This window comes from Chenopodium album, chromosome 2 (genome assembly GCF_948465745.1).
Source record: "Chenopodium album chromosome 2, dcCheAlbu1.1, whole genome shotgun sequence".
Lineage (NCBI taxonomy): Eukaryota > Viridiplantae > Streptophyta > Magnoliopsida > Caryophyllales > Amaranthaceae > Chenopodium > Chenopodium album.
In genome coordinates this window covers 82,651,550-82,670,284 of record NC_137835.1, presented here as the reverse complement: position 1 = coordinate 82,670,284, position 18,735 = coordinate 82,651,550, and the positions used below count along the sequence as shown (strand labels likewise).

The 18,735-nt window shown below is 37.1% G+C and overlaps 2 protein-coding genes across 4 annotated transcripts; both read left to right on the top strand.

Moving 5' to 3' along the window:
• Positions 1 to 520: 520 nt before the first annotated feature.
• Positions 521 to 4,974, top strand: LOC145603709 (FRIGIDA-like protein 3). 3 transcript variants are annotated; one of them, XM_081659681.1, is made up of 5 exons: positions 521 to 800; positions 1,271 to 1,319; positions 2,036 to 3,121; positions 3,649 to 3,830; positions 4,284 to 4,974. In XM_081659681.1, exons 3-5 carry the CDS (start codon positions 2,047 to 2,049, stop codon positions 4,722 to 4,724), a joined length of 1,698 nt encoding a protein of 565 aa, XP_081515807.1. In that variant the 5' UTR covers positions 521 to 800; positions 1,271 to 1,319; positions 2,036 to 2,046; the 3' UTR covers positions 4,725 to 4,974. The 3 variants fall into 3 exon arrangements, with proteins under 3 accessions (XP_081515807.1, XP_081515798.1, XP_081515814.1); XM_081659672.1 differs by having other exon boundaries at positions 1,260 to 1,319; XM_081659688.1 differs by lacking the exon at positions 1,271 to 1,319.
• A 578-nt stretch (positions 4,975 to 5,552) lies between these two features.
• On the top strand, positions 5,553 to 10,228 carry LOC145603699 (TPR repeat-containing protein ZIP4-like). The gene is made up of 5 exons (XM_081659660.1): positions 5,553 to 7,097; positions 8,269 to 8,458; positions 8,548 to 8,580; positions 8,680 to 9,300; positions 9,387 to 10,228. The coding sequence occupies exons 1-5, from the start codon at positions 5,794 to 5,796 to the stop codon at positions 10,044 to 10,046; spliced, it is 2,808 nt and encodes a 935-aa protein (XP_081515786.1). The 5' UTR covers positions 5,553 to 5,793; the 3' UTR covers positions 10,047 to 10,228.
• The last annotated feature ends 8,507 nt before the right edge of the window (positions 10,229 to 18,735 follow it).

Below are 18,735 nucleotides of genomic sequence, written 5' to 3'. Positions count from 1 at the left end.
AAACCCCTTACTTTCTTATTTCTTTTCAAACTTTTATTATATGACTGTATGAGCTTATCAACCTTTTTACAAACTTATGTAAACTTTATTCTTTATATACATCATAGTCAATATAGAAGTAAGTATAAGTGAAAATAATGAAGAAAATACAGGACCATAGATTAAGAATACGACAACAAAAAAAAGCTTAAGAAGTAACGAGAATTAATGGCAACAGTGATAGAAGCATTAAGGTGGGAATTTGAAATTACGCGGCGCCAAAATACAGAAAATCTTTGTTTGATTCATCTCTCATTCTCTCTCTAGTTTGTGCTCTCTAATTAAGACAAGTCTCTGAATGTTCCAGATAGAAAGAATAGAATAGAAGAATGTGCACCGTAATACGAGGATTTCTTACAACGGGATTTCATTTCTCAAAACCCCGTCATTTTCTTCCTCTATTATTATATTATTATTATTATTAAACTTACACAATTTATAAATTATTATTAATTTTAAATTCCCGCTAGACTGGCAAAAAAAAAAGCAGAAATTCCTGTGTCGGAGGGTAGGCAACTGGAGGAGAGAGAAAGTTGTTGAGTGAGAAAGATAAAGCTTTCTTTGGTTTTTCTCTCTCTCACTTTCCTCTTTCTCTTTCTCTCTCTTCTTTCTCTCTCTAGGGATTGGATTGCGCACTCTACTATCCAGATACATATACTATGGACTGACTGAATTATTTATCAAACCTATTTTCCGCCGCACTACTACTATCCATCTATCTATCTCCTCATGTTTTTCTCTCTCCTACTTTCTTCGTTTTGGTACGTTTCTCGCCTTTTTTTATTTTATTAATTTTGCTTTTAATTCATCTTCAGTTTTTTTTTGTTTAGATCATGTTAATTTCTGATTTTTTGACCTAATTTTGCTGGAATTTGATCAGGAATTGAACGATTTTGTTGTAATTATTGTCAATTTCTGAGGAATTTTTGTTTGAGCTATTGTTGTTGAAGTTTTACAGTTAATTAGCTGGAAATTGATGAAAATTTGAGTTAATTTGATGCTAAATGATGTGATTTCTGTTGATTTTTGAGGAATTAATTGTTTGAGCTTGGTGTAGCTTAATGCTTTTTGCTATTGTGTTGTAGATCTAAGTAATCGTTCGTTTCCTTTTTCGCTTTAGTTTCTGAAATTTCTGGTAATTTATCTCCGGTTGAGCTGTTGTAATTGAGATATGTTCGATTTTTCGGTGTTTTAGTTTGTTCTTCATTTAATTTTTCTAGGTTTATGGTAGATCTAGTTGGTGCCTGAAGAAGTTGAAGCCGCTGGTATTGTAGTCACTAGTAAGCTTCTTTTACTCATTTCATTCATTTACCACTTTATAATGTGCCTTTTTTGGATTTTGATTTGTTGTTGTGATTGTATGTTTGATATTCCTAGTTTGCCTATAATTGTTTTTTCAATTAGCGTGTATGTATGTGTGGTGGTGAGGTTATTATACCTCCAGGCTACGACTTAGATTATACGCTTAAGGTAACTAGATCCTCGAATTTGTTAGTTTAGAATTTAGATGTGTGTTGTATTTGCTCATTTTAAATAACCTTGGTGATGTTTCTATGCGCTTATTTTCTTCCTTGTGTATGTGAAATCTGTTTCTATTGTTACCGCTTTTACTGTTATCGATGATCATATTACTTCCCTTATCTGTCATGTTGGTTTTGTGATTTTGTGTGGGCAAGGAACTCAGCATTTTAAATGCTTATGTGTTAGTAAATGGTTTTTGATAAGTGACCTGGTGCCTATTGGCTGTTCCTCGTGCCTCATATGGCTTATGTTTTTGATAAGTGATTGACTTAATGTATTGGCAAGCGTGAAATGGAAACTGTTGCAAGTAAAAAAAAAAAAGGAACTGAGGAAGTATATATACTACATATATATTTTCCTAATTTTATCTGCTGCATATTATGACACTGCTTGTCAAAACTGTGTGCCTATGTATCTAATCTTCTTTGCCTTCCCTTATTAATATTAATCTGTTGATTGCTGCTCCCTTTTCCAGCGGTATTTTTGATGGAGGATACTCAATCTGTTGGCGTGCTCATAGACTCTGCAACCTCCAAGATACAGCAACTTCAGAAATCATTTGCTGAGCTTGAAAGTCACAGGGCTGTTTCCCTCAATTTGAAATGGAAAGAGCTGGAGGCCCATTTCCATGGTTTGGAAAAATCACTTAAGAGGCGTTTTCATGAGTTGGAAGATCAGGAAAAGGAATATGAAAACAAGACAGTGGAAGCACAAGAGATTCTAGAGAAGCGTAAAGCAGCAGTTGTGGCCAAAGAGCAGGCTTCTTTAGAGAGGCTTCAGGAAAAGAGGGATGCTGCTGTTTTTGCTATTGTTAATGCTAAAGAGAAGCAGTGGAGGGTATCATGTGAAGAATATTCTGAAGCCACCAGTGAGAGCCAGGGTGGAACCATGGAGGACACACCAACTAACTCTATGATATCTGAAATTACTTCTGAATATACTAGTGGAACCGCTGAAGATGGAAGTCCAGAAGTGCAGTCAGCTGATAATGGAAACGGGGAGGTGACATCATACCCTGAGCTCGTCAAACTATGTGAAGAGATGGATGCTGAGGGTCTTCATAATTTTATATCTGACAACCGCAAGAACCTTGCATCAATGCGGGAGGAACTACCACAAGCTTTGAATGCTGCTGCTGACCCTGCCTGTTTGGTTCTTGATTCGCTGAATAACTTCTACCGTGGTGATGTGACAAACTTGGATGCAAAAAAGGATTCCAGTCTTTTGGGTCTTCGCCGCACCTGCATCATGTTGATGGAGTGTCTTAGCATTTTGTTTGCGAGTCTGGATGCAACCTCTGTTTCTGAAATAGTCTCTGCAGATGTTAAGGCACGAGCAAAGGCTATTGCTGAGGCATGGAAGCCAAAGCTTAATGAACTTGACATGGAAGCTGGAAGTGGAAACTCCTTGGAGGCTCATGCATTTTTACAACTTATGGCTACTTTCTATATTGCATCTGATTTTGACACAGAAGAACTAACCAAACTAGTGCCTTTGGTGTCACGTCGTCGCCAAGCTGCTGATCTCTGCCGCTCACTTGGGTTATCTGACAAAATGCCAGGTCAGATTTGTGTATTATTATGTACAAGCCAAAGTCTTGGAGTGGTATGAAATATTCAGGGAGGCTTTTATGAACTGCTGTTCTGGACCCCCTTTACATTGACACACTTCTTTTTTAATCAAGCCTTTCCCCAAACAGGGATAGGCTTAACTGCATAGGTGGGGTGTCTGGTTGTGGTACTTATCAGTGGACATTTTAAGTTGAGAAGTAAAACTAACCTAATTACTTCAAATGTTCCATCTCCCGTTGACATAATTTTACCTATAAATTCTGGCATTTCTCATTCTTAGGCTAGATGTTTTTCACTGATTCTTATTGGGAGAGGGATAGAATTTTGTGTGTGGGTGTGTCTGTTCATTTTAATTTGTTTGTTGGGAGAGCATATTAGCTCCCTGGTTTTTTATTGGAAGCTTGTTGATAACTTGCATATTCTGCATCATCTCTTGATTAACACTGCATATCAACAAGTAAAGCCATGGCTTTGCATTTATGTGTTCTGGTTGTTGACTTCAAGCTGGAATCTGCAGGTGTAATTGAAGTGCTGATTAATAGTGGCAGACAAATTGATGCTGTTAATTTGGCCTCTCAATTTGAGCTGACTGAACAATTTCCCCCCGTTCCTCTGCTGCAAAACTATTTAAAGGAAGCGAAAAAAGCTCTTTCTCCAGTTAAGCCTGGAAATGCATCACCGTCTTCTCCCAATGCACAGGTTTCCTTCTCATTCTGTTGCTTATTTCTTTGCTTAGTTTATGGTTATGTTCTTCCTTTTCACTTTATATTACTCCTATGTGGCCTAAAGATTGCCCTAAAACCCTGTGACTCTGAGGCCATGATGTATTTACTATGTGGATTGAATAAATTTTTGTAACATATATAACTACAAATTGGTTTACTACGTGTGTGAAAGGGCTGAAAGCATGTGTAATCTGCTATAACTTCAATTTTTGATGCATATTAGTTGAAATTGGATATTCCATAGATGCTCTTGATAGTCTTGTACATATTCTGCTTATGATTGTGCATGTCCAGCTGCCCCCGCACTTGCTCATACTCCTTCAGACACTTGGGTGTATGATAATAAAACTTGGTAGTAATACATCTTATGCTGCAAACATTGAACTCAATTTTCTCTCTTAACTTATAGTTGTATTATTCTTTTCAGAACAACGATGTGAATGAACGAGAGCTCAGTGCCTTGAAGGCTGTCCTGAAATGTGTGGAAGAGCACAAGCTTGAAGAACAGTTTCCTATGGAGACTCTGGCAAAACGCGTACTCCAGCTCGAGAAGGCAAAAGCAGATAAGAAACGAGCAACAGAAGTTACTAAACCTCAATCCAAGAGGCCCCGTGCTACCAACGTGGGGTTTGCACCCCGCGTCACTAACCTTGCTGCCAACACTTCTCCGTATGCTGCTAGGCTGACTGACAGGTACCCTCCTCCCCAGTACGTGTTTGACAACAGACCCTACGTTTACACTGCCGGACCTACTGATAATCACTGCCCTCCTCCTGTCTTGGGTGCCCCAGCTTATGGCTTTCCTCCTGGCCATGGAAATTACTACGCCAATGGGTACCAGTACCAGGCCCCTCCTTATCAGTACTGATGCTAATTTGGTGACTGTCGTGAACGTCTGATTTTAACTACTAAGTTTTTAACCCTTTTTCTAAGATGTCAGGTACTGTACGTTTAATCTTAGTATTAGGTGGGAAAAAACTGAGATAATGTAAGGTGAAGGAAAAAAAAAAAAAAAAAAAAAAAAAGGATCAAGCTTAGTGTTTTAGCCTCTTTCAGTTTCATGTATAACGAGACCTTTTAATCCTCTAATATATGTACCGTGTTTTGTGTTTGTACAATTCTCTTCTCTTATCTCATGTTTCTTACTTTCTTACAAGTAGCTTATATGGTTTCTGTTACGAATATAGCTGAAATTGATAGTGAATTTGTTACTCGTATGAGAGTGCTGCCCACCATGGCTATAGGTCTGGGACTAGGACCTGTAGCCAGAGTATCAGACCTGCTTGGACCATACCACTACCATAATTTATGTGTACTTATACAAGTACATGTTAAAATGAGAATTGGTTGCTTGTCAAAGTTTCATACTCTGTATCATATTAGCTTTGATGGCAAGTTACTTCAACAATTTTCTTGTATTGGAAATTTGGAATATGTAAAGCTTATATACGAAAGTACTTGTATATATAAAGTTATGAAAAAACCGTGAAGGTGTATTAAAGAATTCGTGAGCTGAAAATAGATTCATTTCAAACTACTCGGGAAAAAAAAAAAAATTTCAATCTAAGAGCACGATTCTTATAGAGTTATACTGTAGTGTGCAGTTGTGCACTTTCGTCTGAGAGTAAAAATAGCTCAAGTGATTAGAGATTCCTCTCGATTTTAGGTGATTTTGGGATCGATTCTCATTGCCCGCCCTTGTGGCTCTCTAAAAAAAAAAAAAAAAAAAAGTGCACTTGTGTCTAAACCATGGTCCAAACGACAATCATATCATTTATTCAATATGGAGTACTATTTTCAAATCACAACCTTTTTCCCTCCAAAATCTCTCTATCTTCCTCTGCTTTTTTTAAACAACCGTCACTTTCTTTTCTTCATCATTCAAATAAACGCCCAAATTTCCCGGCAAAAAAAAAACATTTCTCCGGTGACACAAAATGAGAATAGCAGAGATAAACTCGCCGGACCTCCGGCAACATGACGCCGTTACACTCACCCTCCAACAAATCGAATCACTCGTCAAACAAATCGAGCTTCTCTCTCCTAAAACTTCTCCCTTACCTTCCTCTCTCTCTCCTCAGCTTCGACAATGCCTGACTCAACTGAGTCAACTCGGTCCTTCTTCCTTCTCCAAATCGGTCAAGCTTCAGCTATGGAAGCTCAGCTACCGTCTCTGGAACTCCTGCGTCGATCTCACAAACGCCGGCTTAAAAGGACACGTGGAGCTCCGGCAATCCGCCGCCGACATTCTCGCAATCGCCGGTGATGTTGCTGGAGTTCCGTCACCGGCGATGAAGGCGGCTTCGTTCTACTACAAGACTGGTTTGATTTGGCATGAGATGAGGAAGTTCGATTTGGCGAATGATTGTTATGAGAAAGCAACAGATCTTGTTGCCAAGGTTGAGATTGATTCGATTTCTGACCTAGGAGAGAGAAAATTGTTGCTCGATCTTAATATTGCGAGGGCGAGAACTGCGTGGGAGGTTTCGGATCGAAACGTTTCGATTGCGTTGTTGAATCGTTCGAAGAGGTTTCTGTTTGAAACGGCGGAGAATTACAGGATTCTTGCGGAGCAATACTTGGCGTTTGGGAAGGCGGTGTTGATGAAAAGCGGAGTTTCGGAGGGTAATGAGGCGTTGAAGTTGATGAATGAGGGTTTGGAGTTGTGTGAGAAAGGGCTTAGAGTTGTGAAGAAGACGGATGAAACGCTGAGTTTGAAGACTTTGAGGGATACAACGCTGCGTTTTATAGCTGCTTCGCATTTGCAGAGGGAAGAGTTTGAGAGTGTGGTTAAATGTGTGAGGATTTTGAGGGATTATAGTGGTGTTAAAACCGGCGATCAGCACCCGAGTTTGAGTGTTTTAGCATTGAAGGCATGGTTGGGATTAGGGAGGTTTAGTGAGGCAGAGAAGGAGCTGAGGGATATGGTTGTTAATAAGGGGGTTCCGGAGGCTGTTTGGGTTTCGGCTGTTGAGGCGTATTTTAAGGCAGTTGGTGTGGCTGGAGTTGAGACAGTGAAGAGTATTTTTCTAGGGCTGTTAGGGCGGTGCCAAGTTAGTGCTGGTGCAGCAGTTCGTGTGATTTATAAGGTGATTGGGGAAGGCGGTGGTGGTGGGGAAGGGTTACGGATTAGAGAGATCATGGCGGAGGAGTTGGTGAGTGATGAAAGGGTGGTGACACTTTTTGCTGGTGAGAGAGCTGCAAAGGAAAGAACAGCCTTACATGCTGTCTTGTGGAATTGGTGAGGCTTTACTACAGTATGAACTAGTCCAATTTCTTGTGATTTAGTTGTTTGTTTAGTCTCTTAGTGGATACTAAAGAACATGAATAATTAATACTCCGCATGAAAATTTTGCAACTAATGCTTTGTTCTTGCTACTCTTCAGTACCCAGTGAACCAATTTTGCCTATGATAGTTATCTTCAAGGCATAATCTTGTCGTGTTTGTTTGTTTGCACTTTGTATTGTTTTGCCTTGTGTTTGCTGGATCCTTTTGTTGCCTTTTGATCTCGCTCTGGCTGTGATATGGTGCTCTCCTTTGGTTTCTTCATGTCTACTTTTTCATGGGACCTCTGTCTTTCGTATTGAACTTGTTGTAATGAATGATTTGCATTATTAGATGTGTTCTTGTATACTTTTTCCTCTTGGTGGTTAATGTTTGGCCTGTGTAATTATAAATCATGTGGCTGTGGTCTCATCTGTTTTAGAGACCCTAAGATAGAATATATAAACCAATCCCGGGCTTCAACCATTAGCTTAACCAGTATTGATTTATATATTCTATCACTTAGGTTGTTGTGGACTTGTGGGGACTTAAATCTAAGCTACAACATATTTTTAGCTCTGAAAAGTAGATGCACCTGGAGTTGCAAGTCCTAATGGTGTTGTATCTTGTGTCATAAGATACATAGGTTTTGATTAGAAAGAGAGACTGAGGAACTCTTACTAGACTATACATGTAGTTTTAACAGGAAATGGTGGAGGGAGTTATTGGCTTATTGCTAGTAATTCAATACAACCGTCTTTTTATACACTGGTGACATCATGACATCACTTCTGAGGATCTGCTTGCTGAAGAATTTGAGATTTGCTATGATATGTATGTAAGCAGATTAATGGTGTGGCAGGAAGAGATTTTTGAGAGAATGCAATCAACATATGCCTCGGATTTGAATTTATGAAGCAATTAATATGAACAAAAACAAAATGAGGAAAATTAGGATACTTAAGAAAATTTAGACAATGCATGGCGTTTTCCTTCTTTAGATGGGATGTTGTGCATAAGTCGTAGCTTTTCATTTTCTGAATTCTTATCTATGTTGATCTTTCTGCTTTTGTGCATATCTTTTTTTTGTAGAGACTTCTCTTGTAGAAACTCCCGACCTTTTGACCCACTTAATTTCCCTGAGCAGTGCTGCAGCTCATTTTCGGTCAAAGGACTATGAGATTAGTGCGGGATTATTCGAAAAGGCTATGCTTTATGTGCCCAGTGGCACTGAGAGCAGAATTCTACGAGCAAAGGGATACAGAGTTTTGTGTCTATGCCACTTGGGTCTCTCCCAGCTTGATCAAGCTAAGGAATACATTGATGAGGCAGAGAAGGTATTGTGTGTTGTTCTCATCTGGTATAAGGCCGAGCTACAAAGAGAGACTAAAGATGTTTATGATACTGATGCATTTTTTTCCTGCAGCTTGAGCCAAACATAGCCTGTGCATTTCTGAAGGTATTGTAAATTTTGCTTGCTTTATATTTAAAAACAACCTTGTTTTATTCTATCTTAGCCTCACTGTAGTAGGTTGTTTTTTTCTTATGATTTGGGCAGTTCAAGATATACTTGCAAAAGAATGATCATGCTGCTGCCATAACTCAGATGAAAGCTATGATGGGCTGCACTGACTTCACTACAGAATTTCTTTCACTTGCAGCGCATGAAGCTGTTGCATGTCGTGCACTTGGAGTTGCTGTTTCTTCATTGTCTGATCTCCTCAACTTCTACACATCAGGAAAACCAATGCCAGTAGCTGAGATAGTTGTGGTTCGCACCACTCTGGCGATCCTTGTTCAAGAATCTGGTCACGAGTACGATCTCCTGAAGCATATGAAGAGAGCCCAAACTAGGATGACTGAGCTAGGGCCTGATAATTTCTTTGGGAAAGGTGAGGTTGGAAGGCGAGAACAAAACTGGATCGCAACAAATGCATGGAATGCAGGGACACGAGCAGGGTTGGAAGAAAACTATGAATTATGTGCTGAATTTTTGAGTTTGGCAGCTGAATTCTATGATGTTAAGATTGACAGGGAAGCAGAAGGAAACAACATAATGGTTTGCAAATCATTTGTCCTGGCTGTTTCTGCAATGATAGCCACTGAGAAGCAAAAGAAGGTTGCGATGTTGGATGCACAAGTGAGGAAAGCCATAGAACTGCTAGATAGAGTTGGAAAGGTACGCAATAGTTTCCTTCGTAAATAAAGGTAGCTTAGCTAAATTCTATGAAGTCCCACTAAAATTTTCATGCAACATGCTGTCAGTTGGTGGAATCATTGTCAGCTGCAGAAAATCCATCAGACTGTCAAGACAGCAGCCTCGATCCAAAATTCCAACTTGTATACATGTTGAATGCATACGAGTTATATGGAAGGCTTAAAGATTCAAGATCCCAGCAGCTCCTTGTGAAAAGTTATTTGAATTCAAAGGTCTCTAACCCGAAGGATCTTCTTCAGATAGGCCTTGCTTTCTCACAAGGTTCCCAATTTAATGCTGAAGTAGCAACCACCACTTTAAATGCTTGCCTCTCTGGTCTGCTTGCTTCACCTTTACCAGACTATAATGAGGTGGCTATAGTTATAAGACGGCTAATTACTATAGCTGTAGTTTATAAGGGAGATGCTGATGATGAGGCGGTGTACAATCTATATAAACAGGCACAACGAATTATGGTGGGGCTCAGAGAAGGTGAGTACCCTGTTGCCGAGGGGAAATGGCTTGCTACCACATCTTGGAACAGGGCAGCAGTCCCTGTGAGACTCAGACAGGTTGATGGGGCAAAAAAATGGATGAGTTTGGCGTTGGAGTTTGCAAAGAAGGTCCCAGGAATGGAAACTTATAAGGCATGTATGGAAGACTTTATCGCCAGCTTTGAGAAGAAACAACAAGAGGATGAAGAAAAGAGGAGCAAGCTAACTAGCTGAATGAAAACTAGCGTGAAGATGAGCTGAAGTAGATATTTTGTACAGATTATAGAAGGCGAAAACTACAGGACACAGAAGAAATGTTTGAGAACTACATAACCTGCAGAGGAGCAAGCTAAATCCTTGTCTGCTTGTCATTTATAAACTTAATGAAAAATGTCTAATATGACATGAGAATAGAGAAAACAAACTTCTTGATTTGAAATATTTTCATTGTAGAAAATTCATATGTATACGCGGCTGTATGTTGAGACTACAGAACTATTGCAAAATTTGACACCAAAGATATATATTATGATATGTTAACCTTTATATATATTGGCCAGAATGTCAAATACAATCGAATTTGATTTGAAGAGTATTGTACAAAATGTAATCAATTGCTTGCTTTTTTTTTTTTTTTTTTCCCCCCTTTCCTTCCTCTTTCTTGTAGTCTTTTTCCAGAATCTCCTAACACAAAGAATAACAGTTACTCTGATTTGAAGAGTATTGTACAAAAAGTAATCAATATGGTTTACATAATTTGAAGGCCCCTTATATTGTAGCAGCTGCAATATTTCAAATACTTCAGTCTATTTGTATCCTCTATCATCAATCACTTCCTCCTTTCTCAGCACCTTATTTTGTCAACTCTAATTTGATGTCAAGTAGATGCCTGGAGTTGTGTCAGTCTTATATCGGTCATCAAATCAATATAGAACCAGTGCTCCACAACTCCATATGTCCACTTTTGATCTAATATTGAAGCAGATACAACCGCCTTCAACAACGTTGTTGCTAAAGGAAGGAAGAGCAAACATGGTAGAAAAGATAATTGGGTGACTGAGAGAAAAAATTAGCTGGTAGAAAATCTCTCTTGAATGTCATAGACATACAAAAAAGAATTCAATTCTACCCTTGCAACCTTTTCCCATTTGAAGAGGTATGAGACTGCTTTTCAAACTAGAGAACCTTCTTAAAATATATTGTGGAAGTGTATTGTTGTGTGTCTAGTCATCATCTCTCAAAGGGCCAAGTCCCTTCATGGAAGTCGAGCCTCTTTTAGGTGACAGGCGCCACGCCGAAGAGAGGAAGGCTATAGCCTTAAAGAGTTGATGACCACAACAAATGTTACTTCCACAGCTGCTTGGTTTAAGTCTCATACCCATGAGAGTATAATCTGTAAAAGACAAGAAACTCTAGTTAGTCCTTTATACATGATAATAGTATAATAATTAGAGGAATTGTGTGACTTAGACATGCTTTGCATATTGATTTCTTGTTTTAAATCAAAATATTTGGTACAGATCTATATAGGTGCCATGCAATTGCATGAGTTCTCTATACCAATTATGGAACTCTAGAAATTAAATTTTAGATTATTGCTAGAATAAATTGTTTAAGAAAAGAAGAAAACAAACTTGGTGAATTGCAGATGCAATAATGATGATGAATAACATTCTCTGAATTTGTTTTTTCCTCTTTCTCTTTCTTCTAAACCAATTGTCTCTGGCCAAGGTAACCATTGAAATTGGTATTATGAGCTTCTAACTTAATCTAAATATTAGAGGAACCTATGATTTCAAGAATTGCTTTGTGTTTTGGTTGTTGGTATGAGAATTGATGGGAATGGTTGTGCCAGATCAAGACCTTTTTATAATGGTTGGGCGAATCATATGAGATATGATACGTTTCCTTGAATGATAATCAGGATAAGATTTACGCGTAATTCCTTGAATGATAATCAGGATAAGATTTACGCATAATTCCTTGAATAAAAATCCAGATAAGTTTTACGTGTAATTCCTTGAATGAAAATCAGGATAAGTTTTACACGTAAGTACTTACACCACTACACGTAAATGCCACGCATGCAATGCAATCTCAAGGCTCATGTGCATCATATGAGAAATGATCAAGCCCATTCCTAGCAATCTATAGGCCCGGGCAGGATGATTAATTGGAGCCTCTTAGCACCATCTACAGAGCATGTTAAGTAAACTATCATAAGTGCTACAAGCCTACAACCTACAGGTAAGGACTTACACCGTGTCATTTACATGTCACGTATGTAACTACGTCGTGGCTCACTTGCATTATATTGATGGGAGGGGCAAATCATATTGGATACAATATATTTCCTTGATGTATTTGTCTCTAACTAAGGAAGCCAAGATGAGCAAACCTGTAATTCTTCTGATATGTTATACGTAGTATCTACAATCCTAGGCAGAAACTGCTAACAAATTTGCTTACAGTGTAGTTAACAACATCAATCAGAACCTATATTTCATGCACTCGTGAATATGGTATATCTAGAGGGTTTAGAATAAGTTTAATACCCTGAAAACTCCTTCAGAAGGACATGAGCAGGCAAAGCATATACATGATGAAAACCTATTAAGTGCTCAGAAAAATAAGTAACATAATATGGCATTTGCTGGTTTAAGTATTGCCAAGCACTAGCAATAGTGTTAAATGACAAACATACGCGTAAATTCATAACTGCCTCCAAGTTCTATGTAAACTGTCAAGCAACATTAGTATAAGTAGACAAAATCAACTACTCAAACAGCGATCTTAGGCACAAGATAGTGTCGTATAGAGAATCATTTTTTCTTAGCTGTGAGGGTAACCATTTGAGGCCTCAGAATTGAGAAGCAAAGCTGCAGACCAAACTTCGACTCAATCTGACTGAAGGATCTTTCCATAATGTGGCAAATGTTGACCTGTGATATCATGTAAGAAAATAAACATAAGAAGTTTATCTATATATGGGATTTGTAGAAAGGAACAATCAAACTAGCTCATCTATGATTTGTTCGGATTTCTTAGTAGGATTGACACTAGAATGATGAGGGCTACTACTAAGCTCAACCACGTTTTAGAGCAAATAAGTGTATAGGGCTACCCAAGTTTAATTCACAACTAAAACAAGTAGAACCAATAAGTTCAAGTAATAATTCCAAGAGAAAGAAAGCCTAACCTCCATATTGTATCGGTTTTTGATAGGAAGAACGATCCCACATTTGACAGAAGTCCGAAATGACTCCATTAAGTTCCTCAAAGAAAAGTTGTTTGGCTTAATCTCCTTCAGTTTAAGTACGCTGCCAGCAGAAGCAAATACATGACCATATATCCCTTTATCCCTTAAGACCTTCACAGGGAGATCAAAAGAAAGGTCTGCAAAGGCAGAGAATGCAAGATCTTCATCAAGAGCAATATTCATCAAGGAAGAACTTGAATCATCGCGAGTTTGCATTCCAATGTTAGGACCATGTACTCCTCTGTATCTAAGGCTCCACAATGAATCTAAGCCTCCCATGAAGCCAAATACAGAAGAGTTCTCACTTAAGAAAATTTTGTTGGCTCGCGGTGGAAACAATGGCCTATTTACGCATGATTTACTCCATGGCAGCATCAGACCACCAGAGAATCCCAAATTGAACGCAGCATTCTTATAATCAAGAGGTAATGCATAGCACATATGGAACTCCTGTTATAATTACAGAGTCAGAGAGTTTAAAAGCTTGTCAAACAAATGTATATAATGCAAGAAACATATATTATACTTCTGATTCTTTACCTGGCGCAGAAATCGTGCACTCCAACCATCAGGAAGCAGGCCTGAAATTGTAGTAGCAGACTGAACAGCATACCCTTGAGTAGGCCTCAAAATTGAATCCCTCTCATCAATTGTAAACTTGTAGTACAAAGAGGATAGTAAACTGAGATTTCCCAGCCTCAGATTCCCACTCAACAAATCAGTCGTCTCTAAAAGTGTCAAGTCATATTCGAGTTGATGATTCTTGGTAGAGACTAAACCGACAGAAAAGCCAGTTGCACCAAATTCTTCTTCACAGGGAAGCCTTAATGATAATAGCTCACTAAAGAACCCTAACAAGTATTGAGCAACAACAGAGACTCGAAGAGACACAGTGATATTAGGCCAACGGCTGAATTTGAGAAATGGACACCCAAGACTAATCCAACATTTTTTATTGCAGCCATCATAACAGAAATAATCATCCAAATCGGGCTTAGTCTACACGAATACATAAAACCAACGATCAATATCGAAAAATCAGTCAATTCAAGTAGCCCATTCTACATCACTGTAAATTTATCACTGTAAATTTCAACTCAGTTCCCCTAAAATCAAAATTGTCAAGTAGCTCATTCTACAATCTACATACATCACTGTATATTTTCAACACAGTTATACATTAATTAGACATGCAACAATCAAATATAATTTTTTATCATTAACATGAACTCAATACATTAACAATGTCAAATTACAACCACCAAAAAAACAGGGGTTTTCAAGAATTTCAACAACAAAAAAAGGGGCAAATACTAAGTGCAAAGTACTACTTCCATTTCCAAATTTTTCACCCATCTCAATAGTTCTTAACAATTATTAAGAGTATAATTTAATGAGAAGAAATCATACCTTGAAAAAAGGTCGGAACAAAATCAGAGTTTGACCTTGATGATTGCACCATTCAATCCATCTACCATCCTGTAACACAAACACCCATCAATTATTTTTACAATAAAATTAGCCCCAAAATAAAAAAACAATCCAAAATTATGAAAGAATCACCTTAGAATTTTTAAAGAAATCCAAATCATCCGAGTAAAATGGCCTTTTCTCATCGTGAACTACCTTGAAGTTGAATGTAGTCGGTTTCTTGTTGGTGTAATCTCCATTATCAATACTGAGAAAATCAAAGGGAAATATGACAGGATTTATATGGTTTCTGGGAATAAGCAAAATCTTCTCCTCTTTAATGGCGGACTGGTTATTTTTTTGTGGGTTGATTGAAACAAAAAGTATTTTAAGAGCTAGTTCTTCTTCTGGAATTTCCTCTATATTCTTATTGATGAATAATGCTGCTTCTTCATCAACTTCTGTTGAATCAATTTCCTTGTTTTTCTCCATAGATTCTACTCTTTTTCTCTCTCTCTCTTTCTCTGTTGTTTTGGTGGGAATGAACAGGAGTAGTAGTACTGTACGTATGACAGACAGTATTGGGTGAGTTTAGTTTTTTTTTTTTTTTTTTTTTTTGGGAAAAATGTGGTAAATATTATTATAGACAAAATTATTTTCTAAATAGTAGGGGAGGGGTATGTTAGTCATAGCCTATTAGTAATAGCTTGGGGGATAAGTTATACTCCCTCCGTCCCCGAAAGAACGACCCCTTTTAGGTTGATTTCGCGGGTTTTAATAAAGTTAAATAAAAAGAAGTAAAAGTATATTCAAAAGATAAATTTATATGGGGTTTACAAAAAAGTAGGGAGAGATAGTAATAAAAGTATACGGAAAACAAAATTTTATATGGAAAGCTAATTTTGCACAAATATTGTTACAAATTGGTGGATATTTTTATGCTAATGGATCATTCTTTTTGGGACTAAAATTAGGCCAAATGGGTCATTCTTTTGGGGACGGGGGGAGTAGTCTGTTATGAGAGTTTTTCTATACATAGGCCTCATTAGGAGGAATAATCGGGATTATGAATATTGTGAGGATTCTTATTTTACGAGAGTGAGCCTCTCGAAAGCTCATGTTAGGAGAGAATCCACCTCTCGAAAGTGGAATTATCGTTGAATTAGTGTAATCCACATATTATCAATAGATTCAATACCATCGGCATTGTTCTTTCCTAATTTCTGCCATTGTTAGAGCTGGAAACCATGCTAATGCCTAGCAAAATTTTCAAACCTACTTTTTATTTTAATTGTATATATCCTTTACCATTAAATAATTATACTTAATATGTTATCTTAATGTGTGTCCATGGGCACACGTTAGAAAAACTTAACCATCCTCCTGATGCTAGGGCATATGGCATTGATAGAATTCCCACTCCTACGTACATACATGAAAATGAATTAATTTTATGTGTGTAACATGTTTTGAGATACTGGTTTAATAAACTAAAAAAATAGATTGACTCAGCGTGTTTATTGTACACTCGAGTTTAATTTTATGTGAGAGGTGTAAAATTACCTATGATTGTGTTGAGGTCATAAAATTAAACTCGAGTGTACAATATGTTTCATGAAATTGTGTTATTATTACCTATGATTGTGTTGAGGCCATTGAATACCGTCTTGAAGAATGAAGTGTAACCTTCTTCACTTGATGATCTAATAATGTTCGCCTCCACCTCCATGGAAGGCTAGCTTTTACTAGGTTAAGAATTAAGATATTCATGTGATTTCATTAAAAAAAATGAAGTATGTCACAACTTCACAAGTAATTACTTGACATCAAAGACAACTACATACAATGAATGGTACAACTCGTACAAGTAACCATATCATATCCAGGACTGACCCTAGGGCGTTGTTTTGAGGCCAACTGAGATGGAGGCCCAAAAATTAAATTATTAGTGCTTGGTGTGGGTGGCATGAGATTGAACAACCCAAGCATCAACAATTTTCCTTAGTATTGTACCTTTTATTAACAACTTTATAATTTAAATATTTTTTTATCGAAAATCAATAATCAATCAAAAACTTAATACTAAAACAGACACCGAGAGTAACACATGTCACATCCTGGTGCTGTTTTTTCCCTTCAAAACTTTCTTTTCTTTGTAACCATTTTTTCTATGTATTTGAATATTTGTTGCAACTATAATAATATCATTTTAAATCTATTATATTATCGATCTTTATGACAAAAATGTTACTTTTTATTTAGTGTTCATAATTCTTCCATATACATATACCTAAAATATTATTCCAACTTCTTTTTAATTATTTGATATAAAAAGTAATATTAAATTTTGCAAAAAAATTATTACTTCGTATTAAAATTGATTCATTTCATTGATATTTAAAATTACTTTAAAGCATCACTTTTATTTGTTAGATATAATTATTTTTTAATAAAAAAAATTAGACTTACCGTGCATGGCACGGGGCCTAAGCTAGTGATAACTAAAACTAGCACGTGTTATTAAAAAAAAAAAATGTATACATGCTCTATTGATGGTGCTAAGAGGCTATAATTAATCATCCTGCCCGAGCCTATATAGATTGCTACCAGTGGCATATCTTGAGCCAAAAATTTAGGGGGGTCAAGATTTGATCCCTTAACCTTTTGTTCAAAAATAACAAAAGTTAATCACTTTGCCACAAAGTTTTATATGCAATAAATAGACATCAAACTACTTATAATGAACAACTCCAAAATACTTAGGGAGGTCGTGCCCTTGAAAGGTCTGCCCTTGATTGCTAGGAAGCTTGATCATATCTCATATGATGCACAAGAGCCTTGCATTGAATGCGTGGCATTTACGTGTAATGGTGTAAGTCCTTACGTGTAAAACTCATCTGGATTTTCATTCAAGGAATTACGCGTAAAACTTATCCGGATTTTCATTCAAGGAATTACGCGTAAAACTTTTCTTGATTATCATTCAAGGAAACATATCGTATCTCATATGATCCACCCAACCATTATAAATAGGTCTTGATCTAGCACAACCATTCTCATCAATCCTCATACTAATAACCAAAACACAAACCAATTCTTGAAATCATAGGTTCCTCTAATATTTAAATTTAGTTAGAAGCTCAGAATACCAGTTTCAAATTTTCAATGGTCACCTTGGGCAAAGAGCATTGGTTTAGAAGAAAGAGAAAAAGGAAAAAACAAATTCATAGGATGTTTATTCATCAACATTATTGCATCTGCAATTCACCAAGTTTGTTTTCTCCTTTTCTTAAACATTTATTCTAGCAATAATATATTATTTAATCTCTAGAGTTCCATAATTGGTATAAAACTCGTGCAATTGCACTGCTTTAAAATTTTGATTTTTCGATTTATTTTTGATTTAAAACAAAAATCAATATGCAAAACATGTCATAGTCACACAACTCTAATTATTATGAATAAAGGACTAACTAGAGTTTCTTGTCTTACACAGATTATACTCTCATGGCTATGAGACTTAAACTGAGCAACTGTGGAAGTAACATTTGTTATAGTCATCAACTCTTAAGGCTATAGCCTTCCTCTCGGCGTTGCGCCTGTCACCTGAAAGTGGCACAAATGCCAGGAAGGACCTTGGCCCATTCAGAGATGGTGACTGAACGACACAACGCTACAGGTCCACAAAGTATCAGTCGAGGTTTGCAAGTTTGAAGAGGCTGTCCTACTTCTTGCTTCATAGCCATGCCAAATGGGAAAAAGTTTGTCATGGTAGAATTGAATGTGTTTCTCTGTCTTCAACTTCTAAAAAGGACTCCACCAGATAATTTTTTTCTCAGTCACCCAGTTATCTTTTCTATCGCGTTTGCCCTTCCTTCATGTAGCAACCATCTAACATTTAAGGCGGTTAGTTGTATCTGCATCACAATCAAGTAGACATATGGAGTTGTGGAGTGGTTCTATATCGATTGATGATCGATATAAAGACTATGCCACAGCTCCAGGCATCTGACTTGATAATTTGATATCAAAGGTCAGAGGTGACCGGTACACTGAAGCAGAAGTATCACGCCCTTCAAATTATGTAAACTATATTGATTACTCAGTACTTTTTGTACAATACTCTTCAAATCAGAGTAACAGTTATTCTTTGTTTAGGAGATTCTGGAAAAAAAGTCTACAAGAAAGGGGAAGGAAAAAAAAAAAGCTAGTAATTATTCTGTAAACCATACTGATTACTTTTTTGTACAATAC